General features: G+C 46.7%; 1 protein-coding gene across 2 annotated transcripts in view; it reads left to right on the top strand.

The window, feature by feature from the left end:
- The window catches only part of TM9SF4 (transmembrane 9 superfamily member 4), a 51416-nt gene extending 36016 nt beyond the window's left edge, over positions 1-15400 (top strand). For both annotated transcript variants that reach the window (XM_038571949.1, XM_038571948.1), the window contains 10 exons: positions 5-75; positions 1833-1965; positions 2863-2944; positions 3040-3115; positions 5814-5897; positions 7423-7598; positions 8062-8125; positions 9324-9443; positions 10479-10568; positions 13451-15400. In XM_038571949.1, coding sequence (XP_038427877.1) covers positions 5-75; positions 1833-1965; positions 2863-2944; positions 3040-3115; positions 5814-5897; positions 7423-7598; positions 8062-8125; positions 9324-9443; positions 10479-10568; positions 13451-13600 — 1046 coding nt within the window. In that variant the 3' untranslated portion in view covers positions 13601-15400. The remainder of the gene's footprint in view (positions 1-4; positions 76-1832; positions 1966-2862; positions 2945-3039; positions 3116-5813; positions 5898-7422; positions 7599-8061; positions 8126-9323; positions 9444-10478; positions 10569-13450) is intronic.
- The last annotated feature ends 6051 nt before the right edge of the window (positions 15401-21451 follow it).

The following is a 21451-nucleotide window of genomic DNA, read 5'->3' on the forward strand; positions in this document are numbered from 1 at the left end:
TCAGGCATCCTGAGCATGATCATCATTCGGACCCTCCGGAAGGACATTGCCAACTATAACAAGGAGGATGACATTGTACGAGGTCTTGGCTGGGGAGGAATGGACTTGGGGAGGGAGGGCAGACTAGCAGTAGAGTTCTGGGCTACCAGACTGGGGGACAGGGTGGTTGTGGTGGTGGTGATGGTGTTGGTGATGTATGTGTGTTTCATAGAGTAGTTTGAAAAGGAAAAAAAAAATGTTTAATGACCCAAAATGATAGAGATAAGTGTTGTTCTAATTTCTAAACATAAAAGCAATAGCAGAAATCACAAGAAGAAAACTTAATGAATACATTAAAAATTTGAAAACTAGGGGCACCTGTTGGCTCAGTCATGGAGCCTGCATCTCTTAATCTCTGGGTCGTGAGTTGAAGCCCTATATTAGGTATGGGGACTACTTAAAAAAAAAAATCTAAAAACTGTTCTGCATGTCAGAATATATAGCTAAAACAGAAAAGTGCCAGAGATTACTTATAACAAACTTGAAAAAGGTTGTAGTTAAGAGAGCTGGTTTTAAAAAGCCCCCAAATCTCTAATTTGAGAATGAACAAAAAATTTACTGACTAAGAACTATACATGGCTAATAAACATGTGAAAAACCATTTTTATCTCAGGGATAACCACCCTCCCCTCCCAAAGGACAGATTCAAACAATTATGAGAAGACAATTTTGGACCTTCAAATCAATCCAAGTGTGTTTTCATATAGTACTCATTGTCAGCAAGGTTTATGTGAGCTAAGGCCCTGCACATGCCACCCATGCTAGTGTAAATTGGTAGTTTTCTGAAAAGTTATGAATTGGCTGTACATACCATGAACTGTCAAATAGTTAACTTGCTTTGACCCAGTAATTCTTCTGGAATTTTCAAAGGAAAACATCAAAACCACAAGGACTCCAGAAATATTTCTTACAACTTTATTTATATTTTAAATAAACTGAATGTAGCCTGGTATTCCATAATAATGGATGTTACGGTAGAGTTGTGCAATGGAAATTGTACAGACATTAAAATACCAATTGCAAAGAGTACTTATTAGAAATGAGGAAATGCTCTTGATCAAACATCATTTGAAAAATAACAAAGTATGCAGTAAAAACACTGGTTCCAATTTTAGTATTTAAAGATTATATATACATATGCACATAAACATACACAAAGGGTTAAAGGAAGTGCATCAAAACATTGGTATCGTTAAATGCCAGGGGTAAAAAAAAATAAATAAATGCCAGGGGTATAAATTACTGTCTTTTCTATGTCTTTTGTTTTTTTTTTTTTAATTTTTGAATGTTTACTTATGAGTTTTAGATCTTTTGTTCAGTATTTCCAGATTTTTAAACAATTTTCTATTATAAACATTTATTGCCTTTTGTTCATTTGAATATCATGCCAAATGCCATAATTTTTTTCACTTTTTTATTACATAAAAGCACATATTACTTTTATAATCAGTTAAAAAGTTGCTTCTGAATCTTACCACTCAGAAATTCTCACAATTAACATTTCAGTGTGTTGATGTTTACATTATTTTTCTGTGCACCAGGCTTGTGGAATTTGGGGAGGAGGTTTGCCTCTTAAGTAGCTGTAAGCCTCATTTTTGTGCCCTCCTTTTCCATGTGATAATTCTCTGGGAAGCACTGTCTCATGTTACTTACACTCCTGTCAGGGCGGTGGCTGGTTGACACCTGAGGGACCCTCAGCCCTAGTCGGGGCGTGGGTCCTTGGGGCTGGTCTATGCAGGAGCTGTCTCCTCTGGACCCCAGGAAGCAGCCTCACTCCTGACCCTTTGCTGCAGGAAGACACCATGGAAGAGTCTGGGTGGAAGCTGGTGCATGGTGATGTCTTCAGGCCCCCGCAGTATCCCATGATCCTCAGCTCCCTCCTGGGCTCAGGCATTCAGCTCTTCTGTATGATCCTCATCGTCATCTGTGAGTGGGCCTGGGAGGGCTGGGCATGGGGTCCTGTCACCAGAGCAGCACAGGCCTGATGAGTCTGAGAGAGGGGTGGCCTCCCCCACTGCAGAATGAGACATGTTGGCATCACTGGGCAAGACAGTCTTCCTTGCCAGCAGGATGGCTGGGTCCTCTCAGCACCAGGCCTTGGTAGTTTGGTGCCCCTCAGAGCTCTCCAGCAAGTACTATTGATCACCTACTATGTCCACTCCATCTGCAAAGCCGTGGTCAGGTATTCAGTGACTCAGCAAGTCAGCACCAGGATTGGGAGGGGAAATCAGTCTACCTAAATTTTTTTTTAACCATTTTTACTAGTTTTTAATTGACATGACACAGCATAAGTTTAAGGTATATAGCATATATATGCTATATGTATATATTATGAAATGATCACAGTAATTTAGTTAACATCACCACACATAGTTACATAATTTTTTTTTTCTTGTGATGAGAACGTTTAAGACCTAATCTCTTAGCAGTTGATCTGCCTAAGTTTTTATCTCAGCCTCATGCCGCTAAGCTTTGTGACTTTGGACAAGTTACTTAACCTCTGCGAACCTCATTTTTCTCATTTGAGAAATGGGTAACCAAGCTCTGCCTCACAGGGCTGATAAGGCAGACAGAGTGAGCAGGTATTTGTAGTGGTCTCAGCTCAGTGCCTGACTGGTCGCAAGTGCTCTGTGGGCTGGAAGCGGTGGTGCAGATGTGGCCAGCTGGTGCTCGGCAGTAGTGAGCTCAGCTAAGACCCGTCTTCTCCTGTAAAGAGCAGGGGAGTTTGCTGTCAGGAGGGCCAGGGGAGAAGGAAACCTCATCTGCCCTGGGGGCTGGGGCCAGGGACCCTGATTGTCTCTCTTCCTTCCCGCTCCCCCACAGTCGTGGCCATGCTCGGGATGCTGTCGCCCTCCAGCCGGGGAGCTCTCATGACCACAGCCTGCTTCCTCTTCATGTTCATGGGGTAGGTGTGTCTGAATGGACTCCGGGGCTGGCCCAGGCTGCCTGCCCTCCGGCTAACAAATCCCCTTGGTGTGGACCCCTGCGATTTCCCCACAGGGTGTTTGGTGGATTTTCTGCTGGCCGTCTGTACCGCACTCTGAAAGGCCATCGGTGGAAGAAAGGAGCCTTCTGTGTAAGTGTGCTAACTTCCTGCCAGTGTTGGTGTGGAGCTGAGAAGCTTCTTCCTGGGCTCCTCAGCAGTATAGGCAGTCTGTGGTGGGGGTTAGCACCAGAGTAGCAGCGTGATAGAGTGGGGGAGCACACGCCCCAGGGTAGGGAACACTGGGCTCTCACACAGGCATCTTGGGACTTCTGAAGGCCTCTGCTGCTACATCCGTGAGAGAAGCAGATTGAATATAGGTGATTTTTAGCCTACGTTGTCTGATTGCTCAAACAAGAGAAGAGATAGAGGATTCAGAATAACAAGATTTAGGCAGCAACCCTCTGTGTCAAAGTTTAAGGCCCCAAACTGGTAGCTGGGCTGCTGGGAGGACACCCTACCCAGAGTAGAGAGAACTGCCTGCCAGGGGCAGAAGAGGCCAGGCCCATGTTGCTCTCAGCCCATGTTCCAGACTTTGGTACCTCTGTTTTCTCTTCAGGGAGGACAGTCCGTGCCCTGCTCTGTCCTCCTGGTAGTCAAGAGAGTTTGGGGCAGCAGCAAAGACTAGACACTGGCAGATGCCTGGGACTTGACCCCACCTCCCAGGGAGCCTGTGCCGCTCTCCCAGACAAACGAGGCCCCTCAGACCCCAAGAAACCCCTGTGCCAGACTCAGAGAAGCCTGTGGTCCTGATGTGCTAAAACCATTCCCCCTCTCTTGAAAGCCCTAGGAAAACCAGGCTGTCTCTGGTCTGGTCGCCACACCCCTGGCACAGAGTCCTCACTATAGAGAGCTGTGAAGGTGACTTCTGGAAGGATCAGAGAAAGGCCCTGAATTGTTGATGCCTCGAGCATTTTTCTCAGGCTGTGGTACAGCTACAGAGCTGTGGAACCCAGTTCCAATGTCCCCCCAGCACAACTCTTCCCTGGGAGGCCTCCCACAGGTAGCCCCAGATCTTCCCTCCGCCAACCCCACACCAGACTCCCACTTCTCTGCCCTACACCTGTTCCCTGCATCATTCACCCAGACCGTCAGGCCAGAGAGCTGGGTTGCTTCCTTACCTCCTGCTCCCTTCGGCCGACCTCTTCTCAGACAACAAGTGCTGAGGGCTTTCCTGTCAAATAGTCCCTGAATTCCCTCCCAGCTCCAGCTCTGGCTCTGGAACTCTTGCCCAGGTCTTGCCTAGACCCTTGACTGTCCTAGGCATCCCTGGCACCTTTTCCCTGGTGCTGTGCCTCCGTCCACAGGTGGGCACGTGCCGTGGCCTGCAGCGATGGGGGTACCCCACCACTCCTATCCCCTTCTAGCCTGTGCCAGGCACACCGCTCCCTTACTCCCCTCACCTCGTACTGTAGGTCTCAGCTCCAGTGTCACCCTCTAGAAGCCTTGCCCCTTCTTTCCCCAGTCTGACTCCCAGGGAGCCCAGGCAGGGGCCTCATGCCTACAGGTAGTGCTGTGAAAGTGGTTCTCCACTTATGAGTCTGTCGGCCTCACTGGAACTTTCTTCCTGTTCTCACTCCCGGTGTGTAGTACAGTGCCCAGTCTAACTTTGGCCAGGAGGGCAGACAGGAATGCCTTCCTATACAGCAAAGTAAAGCAGGAATATTCAGAGAGGAAATGACGTTTGAGCCAGGCCTTGAAGAGGAGGGTTTCAGATGGAAAGAAGCAGCTGGCAGGGTGGCCTGGAGCTCTGGAATCTCCTAGATCCCCACCCTGGCTCTGTTCTGTTTCAGTTTCCCCATCTCTCCTGTAGGGGATGGTTGCACCTGCTCTCAGGGTTGTTATGTGGACAGAAAGAGACTGCGTGTAAGGCCCTTGGCCCAACATTAATACTCAGGTGGCAGATACCCTGAGATGTTGATAACTCTGCCTACATGACAGCCCAGGGACAGCGGCGACATGAAGGGGCAATGACCAGTTACCAGGTGTGGGGTAGTGGCTCTGAGTCAAAGGTGAAATTGGCATTGGAGGTTGAGTGCCAGATTGCAGGGGGCCTCGGGCATTGTGGTCAGGGGCCTTCCCGGATGCTGAGGCAGCCACAGCAGTGAAGGAGGCTCCTGTAGATCTGGGGCTTTGGTTCCAAGTGCCTGGGCCCCAGCCCAAGAGATGGTGACAGGATGGAATATGGGGTAGGGGCTTGGCCTCTGGAGTCAGACTGCTTGGTTTTGAACCTCCAATCCACCCTTTCCTGTATGAAGTTGGGGTGTATATTTAACATTGCTGGGTCCCAGTGTCCTCTTCTTTAAAAGGCCCTTTCCATCCAGGCCCGTAGTGAGGATGAGGTGAGCTGGTGTGTGTGGGGACCAACACCTGCCACCCTGAAGCCTCAATTAAAGCTCACCCACCTCTCTAGGCAGTTTGGGTTGAGGCCCACACACCCATGTTTTGTAGAACTTTTACTCATTCATTCCTGTTCAACAAATGGTTGTTGAGAGCAGTTACTGTGTTCTAAATGCGGGGTGTACATCAGTGAACGGGGGGGAAACACTCTTCCCAAGGAGCTTACAGTCTCTGGGGGTAAGCAGACATCAACCAGGTAACTGTCCCTACTCACAGACTAGGATGAGGGCAAGGAACAGACAGTTCAGGGCATGCTTTCTGGAAGTAATGATCCTGGAGTGCTGGGACCTAAAGGACAAAGAGGGTTGAGAGCCTCAAGTCTGGGGGTCCCACGGGAACAGCTGGGAGCTCCCTTGTTGCAGCTCCCCAGCCTGGTCTCTTTTGCTTCCAGACGGCAACACTCTACCCTGGTGTGGTCTTTGGCATCTGCTTTGTTTTGAATTGCTTCATCTGGGGAAAGCACTCATCAGGAGCAGTAAGTAAGGGGGGGGCCAGCTGTGTTCCGACCCACCCCAGCAGGTCACTTCCCACTGTTCTCTTCCCTTTTCTGAATCCCCAGAGTTCTGTTCCCAGCCCTAGGGTCTGAGGACTACCCAGGGTTTCCCCCTCCCTGCCCATCCTATGGCCTCTGCTCTGGCCCTGGCCTTCATATGGGCTCTTGCAGACAGCTGGCCAAAGCTCACTTCTCTAAAGGGAGACTTCCACAGTCCGGGGGCCAGCTGGGGAATCTCCCTGTGCCTCAGCCAAGGGAAAGCTGCCTCGGGTGAGTTTATTAGGTCAGGATCCCAAACCAGGCTCTCCTCTTCCTTGCCCTGCCCCTTGGCACAGGGATCCTGCCAGCCGCAGTCACTGCTAGCAGCTGCCCAGGACTCACTGAGTGGGGGTGGGGACAGGGGGCTTAGATCCCAGAGCAGGGCTGCAGTGGAGGTGGGGCAGGCATTTGCCAGCCCAGTTGTAGCGGATAGAACTGCCTCCCTCACCTGCAGTTGCCCATTTATTAAGGTTGTCAGGTGAAGCAGAGTCCAGGGAGCCAGAGGACTGGCTCTTTTGCAGCAGTTGGGAAGCCACCTTCAGGAAAGACAGAGTCATGCTCTTCCTCTCACTTCCTCTTTTATACCTTTGTTCCTTCTCTCTTTCAACATTTTCCTCCCAGTTACCAACCACTTATGATAAACACTCATTGTGGAAATGTTGGAAAGTACAGAGAAGTTGATGTAATTTTTAGTATATGTTTTTTGCAGTCTTTTTAGCTATATTTAAAATAGAATGATGTAACTTTAAAATTATCACAAAATAGCAAGCATTTGTATTGTGCTTACATTGGAATAAGTATTATCCTAAAAACACTTTGCACATGTTAATTTGCTTCTTCCAGTTTGCATAATTCTTGAAAAAATGTAGTACTGTTTAAAGAAATGAAAAATAAGTTCTAACCCCTACATGCCATCGGAGGAACTACTATTAATTTTTTGGCACAGCCCTCGTAGGCACATAAAATACAAGGATTGAGATGTTTTTGTTAAAATGGAGTCCTATACATACAGTTTTATTACCTGCTTTTTTTACTTCATAGTATATTTGTGGTTTTTTATTTTAACAAAATTGGGAAGACACAATTTGTGCACTTGGTCTTTTCCCTTTTGTCTCCAGGTCATATACCACATAATTCTCCTTCATTCTGGCCTCATCTTCCCCTCTTGTTTTCAGTCCTTCTTTGTTCTTTCCCCAATCCCTCCCTGGATGACAAGCTCCTCTGGGATGCTGTGGTTTCTTCTTCACTTCACAGCCCAAATGGTCCTCCATCTGCCCTCTGCTTTTCCCTGGGGCTGCATCAGCCCCCAGAGGTTCTGGCCAGGAGCCTTGTGGGGGGCATGTCTGCAGGACCTTCCCCACCATGGTGACCCTCCTTCCAGGGGACTCACTGGGTCTTCCTTCCTCCTGCACTATCCCTGGCCCCAGGCATCAGTGCCTTGTGGGGCCTCACGGTGCTGTGCCCGCAGGTGCCTTTTCCCACGATGGTGGCCCTGCTGTGCATGTGGTTTGGAATCTCCCTGCCCCTCGTCTACCTGGGCTACTACTTCGGCTTCCGCAAGCAGCCATATGACAACCCTGTGCGCACCAACCAGATTCCCCGGCAGATCCCTGAACAGCGATGGTACATGAACCGATTTGTTGGGTGAGTTTCTGGTGGGGGCAAGGCCGACACTGCCATGAGCCTTTCCTTAGGAGGACGTGGAATGGGTACCCTCCCTGAGGGATATTGTGACATGTTCTGCAGCTCCAGGGTGCTCTCATAGATTTTATGAAAATTAACTTCGCACCAGGTTAACTTCACTCCAGCCAGACCTGGTATTGGCCTAGGAACCAGGACAGGGAAGGGAGGGGTAGAAAATTGCAGGTGAGACAGATTAAGACCATCACTTGGATCTAGGCAACTCACCCCAGCTCTCTATACCTCAGCTTCCCCATCTATAAAATGCAGAGAACGATGCCCACCTTGCCACCCTCTCAGGAGGCTATAATGGTATGAAAGCATGCCAGGGAACTAGAACCACCACAGCTGTGTGAGCACAGTTCCTTATACTACCTGGGAGGAGTCTGGGTCCCCCAGTAGTGTTAACCCTCACCTTCTGCTGCAGCATTCTTATGGCTGGGATCCTGCCCTTCGGTGCCATGTTCATCGAGCTTTTCTTCATCTTCAGTGTGAGTAGCATTTCTCCCCAGGGCTGGGTCAGCCCCAGGGGCTTGGTGGGGGTGCTTCCCCATCCCTCCACACATAGCCTGCTGCCTTCCCCCTACTAGCCTGCCTGGTCCCTAGTCCCTCCATTTATGTGCTCTGCCTTTTACTGCCCTTGAGATTTCAGACAGGCCCCTTCACCTGTCGGGGTCCACACTCTTCATGCCGAGATAGGGCTAACACGCCCACCCCTCAGAATGGCTTGGAAGGATACATGAGATAGGCCATGTGTGGGGGGTCTGGTATGTGGGAAGTGCTCAGGAAATAGGAGCTACTTCAATAATGTTGCAGCCAGGCTCCACCATTGGTAATATCATGGCCTCTGCTTGGAGTTCCAGTTCCCCACTCATCTTGACCTGCTACTCAGAACTCTCAGGAAAGTGTGGGGAATGATTCCTAATTCTCAGGATCACTGTGAGGCTGGAGTGAGACTGTAAAAGGCACATGCTTGGCATTCAGGCAGTACTTGTTAAATAGCGGCTATCATGAGGATAATGTTAATAGCCAAGCCAAGGTTGAAGTTGGCAGAAGGGCTCCTCAGAGCCATCTGCACCTAGCTGACTGAACTTGGTCCCCTGCACCAAGTCTGTACTGGACAAGCAGCTACTGCTCTGGAGTAGTCTAGCTCTGCCTAGGAAAAGGGTCAGAGGACAGGTTGGCTGCTCCCCACCCCCGGAGGCCACCTTACTCTGTGTGACCCTGGGCCAATCACCAGCCTCTCTAAGCCTTGACTTCCTCATCCGTAAATGGCTTACGTTTGGAGATGCACATAAAGCATGTGGCACCATGCCTGGCCTGCAGCAGGCTGCCCCTAAGTGGTGGTGGCTGCTGTGTGATTTTGATTGGAGTGGGATTCATTATTTTCCCACAAGCTGTTGAGTTTAGGCAGGGGCCCACTCATTGTAGGGTCAGCCATGCCTCAGCCCCTCCCTAAGAACAGCCTGGCTCACCCTCTGCTCTAGGAAGGAAAGGCCAGTCAGAGCCACATGCCAGGCCCACAGGCCCCAGTAGTATCATGAGGGTGTCTCCATTCTTGCCCTGGTGGCAGGTGGTGTGCCACACATAACTGAGGGATGGCTTTCTGAGAACAGGCAGCCTATGCCAAGGGAAGGGGTCACCGGGGGGAGGCAGGCTAGCTGAAGGTCAGCTGTGATGTGTCCACAGGCAATCTGGGAGAATCAGTTCTATTACCTTTTTGGCTTCCTGTTCCTTGTCTTCATCATCCTGGTGGTGTCGTGTTCACAAATCAGCATCGTCATGGTGTACTTCCAGCTATGTGCAGAGGTGAGGGGAATGGGGCCAGGAGTTGGGGGTGAGGACAGTTGGTCCAGCATTGAATGGGTCAATGAAGCTGTCTGGGTTTCCCATGTGGGCTCCCCTCCTGCGATGAAGTCTTGGGAAAGTACTTCACTGAGCCTCCATTTATTCAGCTGTAGACTGGTGTTCATGATCCCTACCTTACAGCATAGTCACGTGTAATAGTCATGGTGACATGAGAAAAGGTCAGTAGGTATGTCAGTGGAGTCCACTCCAGTAGTGGTTTCTCTAGTAATTGGCGCACTTTAGGTGACCTTCCTTCCCTCTGGGGATCAGCTCTTGGCAGAGCCCTTTGACAAGGGCTCTGGGACAGAAGCCCTGGGCTGAAGCCCTGACTCCTCCGTTAATATCTCTGGTTGGGCAATTGCTTAACCTGTCTGCACCTTTCTTCCCTCATTGTGTGACAGGGCAGTGATAGTACCTAACTCGGGGCTGCTACAAGGAGTGAATAAGCTGATTCACGTATAGCGCTAGAATGGTGCCTGGCACTTGGCAGGCACCGTTTGCTCAAGAAATGTTATTACTTTCTTTTGCTGTGGTCTTTGGTGATTTTTTTTTTTTTTTTTTTGAGATCTCATCTATGAACAGTAAAGCTCACCCTTTTTAGTCTTCAGTGAGTTGTTTTTTGTTTGTTTGTTTGTTTTGTTTTTTTAAGATTTTATTTATTCATGAGAGACAGAGAGAGGCAGAAACATAGGCAGAAGGAAAAGCAGGCTCCCTGTAGGAAGGGAGCCCAATGTGGAACTTGATCCCAGGACTCCAGGATCACACCCTGAGCTGACGGCAAATGCTAAACCACTGAGCCACCCAGGCGTCCCTTCAATGAGTTTTTAGAAATGCATACAGTTGTGTAACCACTATGGTTATAGATATAGATATAAAACATTCCCATCACCCCAAATATGACTGTTCTTGCCTAAGGTCTTTAGGTCTCAGGCAACCATGAAACTTGGGGAAGATTCTACACCTGGAGATAATGACTCTGCTCTGTTTCCTTTTCAGGATTACCGCTGGTGGTGGAGGAATTTCCTAGTCTCCGGGGGATCTGCATTCTATGTCCTCGTCTATGCCATCTTTTATTTTGTTAACAAGGTACTGCCCTGTGTGAGGAAGCCCCCATCCCATTCAGGGCAGGTTGGTGGAGAGGAGGGTGCTGGGGAAAAGCCCGAGTGTGAGTCTCTCCTACCAAGAGTAGGACCAAAAGACATTCTGTTGTAGGAAATGCATCTTTTTAGGACAGAGAGAATTTATGTCCTGTGTGTTTGTGAGACAAAAGCCTTTAGGATAAGTGACAGAATATTACATGCAAAACCTGTGAGATACAGCCAAAGCAGAACTTATACGAAATCTCTCACCTTGCATTGCTACTCATAAGAAATAAGAGAGGCTGAGAAGGTGGTACTTACCTCAAGCTAGGGGGGAAAAAAAGCAGTAATATGAAAGAATACAGAAAGTAGATGAGAAGGAGCTAATAAAGATATAAGCAGAAAATGCTGAAATGGGCTTTAGTGCCCAAATTTAGGAACTCAGGTACACCCACAGAGCTCACTGCCCCCAAGGGTGGCTTGAGTAAGAATACAGAGCCCACTCACCACGATAGTTGTGGTAGGTTCATGCGTGACACATAAGCCAGATGGGCCACTGGAGGGGTGTAGGATCACTGTGGTGGACTCTTCACTTCCAAGGCTGCCACTAGAGACAGGCTCACCCGCTGTGCTTCAGGTCTCCAGAACCCAAAAACAGGCAGTCCTCTGCGTGCAACCAGGGTATATTCCCAAACCAGAGTCAGAGGTCAGTGGTTGAAACTTAGAATGCCCTTTCACAAAATCGTCAGTCAGAAAGGACTGCGTGGATCATCAGTGGTTCTCCACCCTGCTTCCAGTTGGCTGACCGTGCTCCTCTTTCTCATGGAGCTCAGGGGTCAGCAAACTATGTGCTGGTGGGCCTATTTCTATAAATAAGTTTTCTTGGAACACAGGCATGCTCATTCATTTACATATTGTCTATGGCTGCTTTCACACTATAGTGGCAGCGTAGAGTAGTTGTGACAGAGGCCACACGGCCTGCGAAACCTAAACTGTATGATCTGGCCCTTTAAGAAAAAATTTGCTGACCCCTGCTCTGCCACATCCAGTGACAAAAGACACTCCCTCCTGGTATCTTCAGTCTCTCTGGCTATCTCCTGTCATTATCAAGGTCTTCCTTGATTCACACTGAAATCTACCACCCTGTAACTTTTGTCTTTAGGCCATAGTCATCCAGAACAAATCTAACTTCCCTCCTCTAAAGCCCACATTCATCAGAACTCAAGCAGAAAGTGATTAAAACTGAATTCCAGCTGACTTAATCAAAAAGAGAACGTATTCACTGGTATACCTGGAAGAGTCTAGCTTCAGGCATGGTTAGACCCAGCACTTCAAATGTTGTTGAGGCTCTGCATCCCCGCCTCAGCTCTGCGTGTTTTCTTGGCTTTTGTCTGTACGCAGGATCTTGCCTCCAAGTGGAAAGATGCCAGTGGCAGCCTTAGTTCTTTTTTCAGCTTCACTGCCCTAGAGCCAAAAGAACATGTTTTCTCTACTGTCAAGTCACCAATCCCAGGGAAGAGGCTCATCTCACTGTTCCTCAGGTCCAGTGAGATGGTGCACTCTGATCGACTAGCTTCAGTGTTGTATTAAAACTGACAGCCCCAGCAGAACCACGGAATAAGGAGCGGGTAACTCCAAAACCCAGGAAGATAGAAGACAAGGGACAGTGTTGGGCAAACAAAACCGAGCTGCATGGCCTCCTAGACTGCCCCCAGGGTCATCTCACGACCTCCTGTTCTTCCTCCCTGGGCCCCAGTCTTCTCTGTTCTAATGACCACCCCTAGTCCCAGAGTCTGTCTATAAAATGACAGCCTTGGCCTGTCTGAATTCTGAGGGCCATTCCAGCCGTGCCTTTTTACCTCGTTTCCTTCCTGGTCTTAATCACTGGCTTTACCACTGCGATGTCCCCTGCCTCCCTCTTGCCCTCTCCAGCCATGAGAAAGCTTGTGAAACGGGAAGATTGAGCCTACAAAAAATGGCCTTCATCCCCTAAGTTTGAGGATATTTGGCCTTGGGGAGAAGGTCTTTGTTGATTTCTTCTGAGTTCCTGACATTTGTGACCATGCGTCTGCTCACGAGCCCTGGCACTGTCCCCACTCCAACCCCGGTGTGCCAGGCAGGTCTTGATACCAGCAAATACAGCCACCACACAGGTCCCTGACATCTCTGCCAGGCCACTGACTCTACAGAGGAGTCCAGTGTGCTCCAAGATTAAATCCCTGGGAGATGTTGACAGTAGTGGCAGAAGCGTGGTCAGGAGGTGAGGACCATAGGCTGGCTTTGTTGGCTCTCTGCTCTTTTAAGCTGGGGCCCTTGTATGCCTGTCTCCTCCCTCCACTCCTGGCAGCTGCTTCAGCCATCCAGGAATGTCGCTGTGCTGTTCTGGGGACTGTGGAGGGTGAAGAAGTGACATAGCTGTGGCCATTCCTGTCTAAGACATTCTGGCCCTGGCCCCTGAAGTCTCCTCTTGTCTCCCAGGGAGCACCCAGGATGCTCCGGGATGACTCGTGCCCCTTCGTCCCCCACAGGAAGTGGCCTGGGTCAGTGGAATTGGGCAGTGGACCCCCACCCCTCCAGCCCCAGGTCTGAGGCCCACGTCCTTCTGCTTCCTAGCTCTGTAACTGTGGGTGGCACCAGACCCCTCTGTGCCCCCTCTGTGAGTGGGGTTAATAGTCTACCACGGTGGTTATGAGGGCCCTGGTGCTGACAAAGGCTCGCCATGGCTCTGAGCCCTGCCTGCCCCTCACTGCCCACCTGGAGCGAGCCCCTTCCCCTTGCCAGCCTTCAGCTGTTCCACAGGATCAGTGAGAAGGTTGGGGGCCCCCAGTTGGCTGTGGTAGACTGGCACTAAGTGTCCACCCCTCTCTTCTCTCTCTGCTTGTGCCCTAGCTGGACATCGTGGAGTTCATTCCCTCCCTCCTGTACTTTGGCTACACGGCCCTCATGGTCCTGTCCTTCTGGCTTCTCACGGGCACCATCGGCTTCTATGCAGCCTACATGTTTGTCCGCAAGATCTACGCTGCTGTGAAAATAGACTGATGGGGTGGACCATGGCCAGGCCCACTCCATTCACGGACAGGAAGCCACTCTGCGTGGGGAACTGCAGGCACGCAAATAAAATAACTCCTGCTCCTTGGGAATGTAACTCCTGACAGTGTTCCTGGATCCTGGGGCTGCGTGGGGGGCGGGAAGGCCTGTAGATAAATCTCGGACTTTTCTTCATCATTTTATTCTAGTTCTGTGGGGGATGAGTTTTTTGTGGGTTGTTTTTTCCTCCGTGCTAAGAAAGTTCCCTCCAGCAGGAATTCTCAGACCTGTTTATTCAGGTTTATTTTTTTGGTTGGGGGTTTTCTCCTTAGTTTTTTAACATATGGATCCAGGATGGATAAATCACCATGACACTGGGTTTTGGTCACTGTCTCCACCTCAGTTCCTCAGGCTGTTGGCCACCCCACGATTAACTGGAAGATGAAATGCCTGGCCTTCTAGGGCTTCGATGAGGTTTCTAAGCCTCTCATGGCCCCGCCTCGTCGTTGATGCTGCAACGGAGCACAGCTCTAGCCTGGACGCACATCCTCCGTGCCAACCAGCCTCTACCAGCCCAGTCCCTCATTCCTCTCTCCTCCAGCCTCCTCCCAGGGCTGCCCAAGGCAGGGCTTCCAGCCAGGCCTCCAGATCAACCAAGGAAAATCCCCTGGAAGTACTTGGGGCCAAGTGCCCCCAGGACAGCGAGACTCACCCCTGCTCAGAGCAGTGGGAGTTTGCTAGAGAAGAGAAGAGACTTGCAGTGAACTATTCGTGCCAAGAAACCCTGGATCCAGGGCTGAGTATTTACAGTCAAGCCAAGCATCCACATGTCTTTCTGGAATGAGGGTCCTCACCCCCTCAGGATTACTCCCCAGTACTTTCCTTGGGGGGTTGCTGCTCTTTGCAAAGTCTGCTGGTGGCGGGCCCTCTTCTCTCCCACTTCCTGGGCAGAATAAGGCCAGGAGGCCCCCCGCCCCCCCCCCCCCCCGCCCCATGCCCTCCTTTAGGTGGCTGGGGAGAGGCATTCTCTCCCTGATATCCCCAACCTCAGCGCTCGTACCCAGCTCTTTTAGCCAGCTCCACCCCCTCTGCCTCCACCTCCACCTCCCATCTGATTCTTGCCTCCTTTGGGGGACATCCAGAAAACTGCTTGTGGGAAGGAAGAGGGAAGGTCAGTTCTGTCACTCTGTCCCCCATTCCCAGGAATAGGCAAGGAGCTGAGTTAGAGGTTGCTAACCTGGCAGGCCTGGCTCCTGTGTCAGCACTTAACTCCCTGCGCACCCCATGCATGTCAAAACATTTGTTCTTAAGTTGCAAGAGACCAGACCCACCCTGGTATTAAGGCTTAAGTAACAGCCACTCACCCTTGCTTCGGCCCTTTGGGACTCCCACCACAAGACAAAGCTCAGGATGCTAGGAACACATCCCACCCCCTCAACACCCTGCACCCCGATTCCAGATTCCTCCAGCTGCCCCTACCAATTCCACCAATCAAACCAGTGAACTTCTCGACCTTCCTCACAGCGACTCCATAGCTCCAGGCAGTGTCCACCAAGAATCAGGTTGGAGAAAAGGGAACCCAAGCAGTGGAGAATGATAGTGCAGGCTTTTGTTCATCCAAATCTCGGATTTTTTTCCCTAAGAGATTCTCTTTTGGGGGGTGGGGGAGTAGGGAAATGGACTCCTCAAAAAGGGTTCAGATGTCATCAATTTTTCTGACTTTTTTAATCATCATCATTATTATTTTTAATTAAAAGATGCCTGTATGCCTTTTTTTGGTCCAATTGTAAATAAATATGCCATTGTCCTGTTGTCATGTCTTTGGAATCTCTTGCAAGGGTTAAAAGCCTGAGGTGAGACAACTTCCCCAGATGGGTGGAGCTGATGGGTTTCCGTCAAAGCTCCATCTGCTCAGTCCTTCCATCCTGAATCACAGGCATCTGCCCCACTCCATGAGTAGGAAAGGGCAGTCAGGTGTGAGCTTTGGTAGCAGTGAGACCTGGTTTTAGAATCCCAGCTCCAGTATTTTACTGCCAACTTATTTCATCTCTCTGTCATCTAAGAATCCTTCAAATAGAAACATAGGTCAAACTAGCTTATGTCCCAAGGGAAATTGATTGGTTCATAAGTCATCGAGGAAAGGAGTGTTTGATTTCAGGCCTAGATAGATCCAGGGGCTCAAGGGGTAGCCTAGGATTCTCCCTTTCTCCACTGCTTTTCTCTGCCCATTCTGTTCCACTGTCAAAAATCTTCCCTGTGAGGGAAGTGATGAGGGCATGTCACAGATCACTCCAGGCTTAGGTTAGCCAGCTTGGAAAGCCTAAAGGAAAAAGACCTCTCCTTCTCTACTTCAGTATATTTAATACAGGTAAATCCCAGAAAAGTTTTCTGATGGACCCAGTTTGGATGACTGCACACCTTGGACCAGTCATTTATTCAGGAAGACTGTTCTGTTACAGGCTGCATACTCCAAGGATATTGGGTACTGTGAGTTTTAGACCCGCTCGAATCACTAGGAATGGGTGGAAAGAACAATTCCCACAGTAGGGATACAAAGCAAACGAACAAGTTGCCTATTGTAACCCCACCTCTTCCAACTCCATGCCTCAATTTCCTCATTTGCAGTGAGAAGGGTGCTGGTGCCATTCATGGAATACTTTGAGTGTTCAGACAACTGTTGCATTTCCATGTATTAGCCCATTCTCTCTTGAATATGATCGCCTAAGGCATTTTCTGTTATTAGCCCCCCTTTTACAGAGGAGGTAACTGAGGTACCTACCCTGTCTTTGAAGTAGCCTGCTGGGAGTCCCATGGCAGGTATGTGCTAGAGTGTTAATTCAGCTGAAGCACACTCCCAAATGTGTTCCTCCAACAACTACCATAGCCGCCTTTTAAAAGAACTGTACATCTGTGTGTGTGTGTGTGTGTGTGTGTGTGTATATATATATAATGTAACTGTGGTACATCACAATTGTGATGAAACATCACAATCAAGATAGCAAACATACCCATCAACCCAAGATTTCTCATGTCCTGTGTAATTCTGCCCTCCAGCCTCTAACCATCCCCAAGAAACCACCCATCTACTTTGTCACTGTAGATTAGTTTGCATTTCCTAGGTTTTTGTATAAATACAGTATGCTTTTCCCCCCATCTTTTTCTATTCAGCATAAGTATTTTGAGATTCATCCATGGTGTTATATGTATCCATAGTTCATTCCTTTTTATTTCCAAGTATTCTATCGTATGGATGTGACATAATTTGTTTATCTGCTCATCTACTGATGGACATTTGGGTTGTTTCTAGTTTGAGGCTATTACAAATAAAGTTGTGAATAAGTAAAGCAGTGACATGGCTAGATCACACATGTAAACTAAACTGCTAAGGCTTCCTCCAAGATGACTATCACTTTACAGTCCCATCTCATAGATGAGAGTTCCAGTTGCTCCATATCCTAACTCTTGCTTTGGGTAATCTTAATTTTAGCCTTTCTAACAGTTGCATAAAATCCCATTGTGATTTTTTTTTAAAGATTTTATTTATTTATTCATGAGAGATACAGAGAGAGAGAGAGAGGCAGAGACACATGCAGAGGGAGAAGCAGGCTCCATGCAGGGAGCCTGATGTGGGACTCGATCCCGGGTCTCCAGGATCATGCCCTGGGCCAAAGGCAGGCGCCAAACCACTGAGCCACCCAGGGATCCCCGATTTTTTTTTAAGTAATCTTTATACACAACATGGGGCTTGGACTCATGACCCTAAGATCAAGAGTTGCATGCTTTTCTACTGAATCAGCCAGTCACCCCCTATCATGTTGTGATTTTTTTTTTTTTTTTAGATTTTATTTATTCATGAGAGACACACAGAGAGAGGCAGAGACATAGGCAGAGAGAGAAGCGGGCTCCCCGCGGGGAGCCTGATGTGGAACTCGATCCCAGGACCCCAGGATCATGCCCTGAGCCGAAGGCAGATGCTCAACCACTGAGCCACCCAGGCATCCCTCTCATGTTGTGATTTTAATTTACAGATCCCTAGTGACAAATTATGTTGATTCTTTTCCTGTACTTCTCTGTCATGCATATATCTTTTTTGGAGAAGTGTCCAAATCTTTTGCCTTTCAGTTAAAAGGTTGCTTGGGTTTGGGGGTTTTTAAATTAAGTTTTGAGAGTTCTTTATATATTCTGCATACATGACCTTTATCAATGCTTTGCAAAGATTTTCTCCCAGTCTCTGGCTTGAATTTCATTCTTTTAACAGTGTCTTTTGAAGAGCAGGAAATTTTAATTTTGGATAAGGCTAATTTATCAATTTGTTCTTTTATGGATTTGGTTTTTATAGTATCCTTTCTAAGCCATCTTTGTCTAACCCAAAGTCACAATGATTTTTTTCCTTTTTTTTTTCTTTCTTTTTTTTTTTTTTAGAACTTCCTTGGTTTTAGGTTTTATGCTTAGGTCTATGATCCATTATTTTTGTATATGATGCAAAGTATGGATCCAAGTTCATTTTTCTTACCATTTGTTGAAAGGTTACCTTTTCTCTTTTATTTTTGTGCCCTTGACAAAAATCAGTTACTCATATATTTGTGGATTATTTCTGGAATTTCTGTTCCATTGATCATCTATTTTTATCATGTTTTTTATTTACTGTAGCATCAGGTGTTTTTAGCCCTCCAATTTTGTTCGTTTGCAGGGTTTCTAGGCCCTTTGATTTCCACATGAATTTTCAAATTATCTTGTCAATTTCTACAAAACACCTGCTGGAATTTCAGTCAGGATTCTGTTAAATCTATAGATCAATTTGGGAAGAATTGATCCATGAACAAAATATATCTCTCCATTTAGGCCTAAGCCTTTATTTTCTCTCAGCCATATTTTGTAGTCTTCGGTGTTTGGGTCTTTCACATATTTTTGTTGGATTTTTCCCAAGTATTTCATATTTTTGATGCCATTATAAATGTATTTTTTATTTCTGATTTTTCATTACACAATTGAATACAATTGATTTTTACATATTGATCCTATAGCCTGACAACCTTGCTAATAGATTCCCTTACTAATTCTAGTAGCTTTTTTTTATAGATTCTATCAGATTTCTACATAAATGATCATGTTGTCTGTGAATAAGGATAATTTTACTTCTTCTTTTTCAATCTGAATACCTTCTGTTTCTTTTTCTTGCTTTATTGCACTGGCTACAACTTCCATTACAGAGCTAAGTGGTGAGAGTAAACATATCTCTTTAAGTTGCTGTATTCTATTGCTCTAGTCTAGTTTCTTAGGGTGGAAACTGAGGCCATTTATTTAAGGTCCTTTTTTTCCCTCTAATATAGGTATCAAGTGCTATAAATTTCTTCCTAAGTACTGCTTTAGTGATATCCCAGAAATTCTGATATGTTTTCATTGTCATTCAATTAAAGATACTTTTAAATTTCTGTTTGCTTTCTTTATTATTTAGAAGTGTATTGTTTAGTTTATAAATATGGGGGTATTTTTTCAAGGATCTTTCTGTTACTGATTTCTAATTTAATTCTGTTGTGGGCAGAAACCATAATGGGCAGAGACTTTGTATGACTTGAATATGTTTGAATTTATTGAGACTTGTTTTATGGCCCAAAATATGGTCTTAGTCTGTGGACACTCGAAAAGAATGGGTATTCTGCTCTTCTTGGGTGGACTGTCCTATAAATGTCAATCAGGGCAAGTTTGTTGGTAGTGCTATGGGCAAGATGTTTGGTAGTGGTGTTCAAGTCTATGATATGCTTGTTGATTTTCTGCCTGCTTGTTTAATAAATGATTGAGAGAGGGGTATTGAAAATTTTTACTATAATTTAGACTTGTATATTTCTCCTTGCAGTTCTGTTCTTGCTGTATATATTTTGAAACTCTATTAGGTGCATATTGTCCTCTGGATGAATTTATTCCTTTTAATAGTCTTTGCCCTGAAATCTACTTTGATATTAGTATAGCCAATCCCACTTTCTTTTGACTTATGTTAGCACAGTATATCTTTTTCCATCCTTTTACTTTCTTTTTAACAACTTTTTTTATAGACTCCAGTGTAGTTAATATACAGTGTTATCTTCATTTCAGGTGTACAATATAGTGATTCAACAATTCTGTATATTACTCCATGCTCAAGATAAGTGTACTCTTAATTCCCTTCACCTATTTCACTTGTTCCCTCACCATCTCCTCTCTGGTAACCATCTGTTTGTTCTCTATAGGTAAAAGTATGTTTTCTGGTTTGTCTTTTTTCCTTTTTTCCTTTTGTTCATTTGTTTTGTTTCTTAAATTCCACATGAGTAAAATCATATAGTATTTGTCTTTCTCTGACTGGCTTAATCCATTTAGCATTATACTCTGTAGGTCCATCCATGTTGTTGCAAATGGCAAGATTTCATTCTTTTTTATGGCTGAATAATAATAATTGTATACATATCATATCTTTATCCTTTTGTCCACTGATGGACTCTTAGGTTGCTTCCATAATTTGGCTATCACAAATAATGTTGCAATAAACATAGGTGTGCATATATCCCTTTGAATTGGCATTTTCATATTCTTTGGGTAAATACCCAGTAGTGGCATTACTGGATCATAGGGTTGCTCTGTTTTTAACTCTTTGGGGAACCTCCCTACTGTCTTCCACAGTGGCTGTACCAGTGCGTATTCCTAACCAACAGTGCACAAGTATTCCTACTTCTCCACATCCTCACCAACACTTGCTGTTTCTTCTGTTTTTTATTTTAGCCATTCCCAACAGGTATAAGGTAATATCTCATTGTGGTTTTGATTTGCATTTCCCTAATGATGAGTGATGTTGAGCAACTTTTCATGTGTATGTTGGCCCATCCTTTTACTTTCAACCTATTTGGATTTTATATTTAAAGTTTTTTTTCGGGACGCCTGGGTGGCTCAGTGGTTGAGTGTCTGCCTTTGACTCAGGGCATGATCCTGGGGGCTGGGATCGGGTCCCACATAGGGCTCCTGCAGAGAGCCTGCTTCTCCCTCTGCCGGTGTCTTTGCCTCTCTCTCTCTCTTTGTCTCTCATGAATAAATAAATAAAATCTTTTTTAAAAAATAGGTTTTTTTCATAGGCAGTATGTAGTTTAGTTTTGCTTTTGTATTATTTTTTTAAGATTTTATTTATTCATGAGAGGCACAGAGAGAGAAGCACAGACAGAGGCAGAGGGAAAAGCAGGCTCCCCACTGGGAGCCTGATGTGGGACTCAGTCCCAGGACCCCAGGATCATGACCTGAGCCAAAGGCAGACACTCAACCACTGAGCCACCCAGGCATCTCAGGTCTTGCTTTTTAATCCAATTTTGTAATCTTTTTATTCTTATTAATTTTGGGAATTTTATTTATTTATTCCTGAGAGACAGAGCATTAGCAGGGGGAGGGGAAGGCAGAGGGAGAGGGAGAAGTATGCTGCCCGTGAAGCAGGGAGCCCGATGTGGAGCTTGATCCCAGGACCCTGAGATCATGACCTGAGCCAAAGGCAGACACTTAACCAAATGAGCCACCCAGGCACCCCTAACCTTTGCTTTTTAAATGGAGTGCTTAGATTACTTACACTTTTTTAAAAATTTATTTATTTATTTATTTATTTATTTATTTATTTATTTATTTATTTATTTATTCATAGAGACACAGAGAGAATGAGAGGCAGAGACACAGGCAGAGGCAGAAGCAGGCTGCATGCAGAGAGCCCGACGTGGGACTCGATCCAGGGTCTCCAGGATCACGCCCTTGGCTGTAGGCGGCACTAAACCACTGTGCCACCGGGGCTGCCCCAGATTATTTACACTTTATGTGATTATTGATTTGGCTAGGTTAAAGTGTATAATCTTTCCAATTATT

The sequence above is a fragment of the Canis lupus genome, chromosome 24, assembly GCF_011100685.1.
Source record: "Canis lupus familiaris isolate Mischka breed German Shepherd chromosome 24, alternate assembly UU_Cfam_GSD_1.0, whole genome shotgun sequence".
NCBI classification, from domain to species: domain Eukaryota; kingdom Metazoa; phylum Chordata; class Mammalia; order Carnivora; family Canidae; genus Canis; species Canis lupus.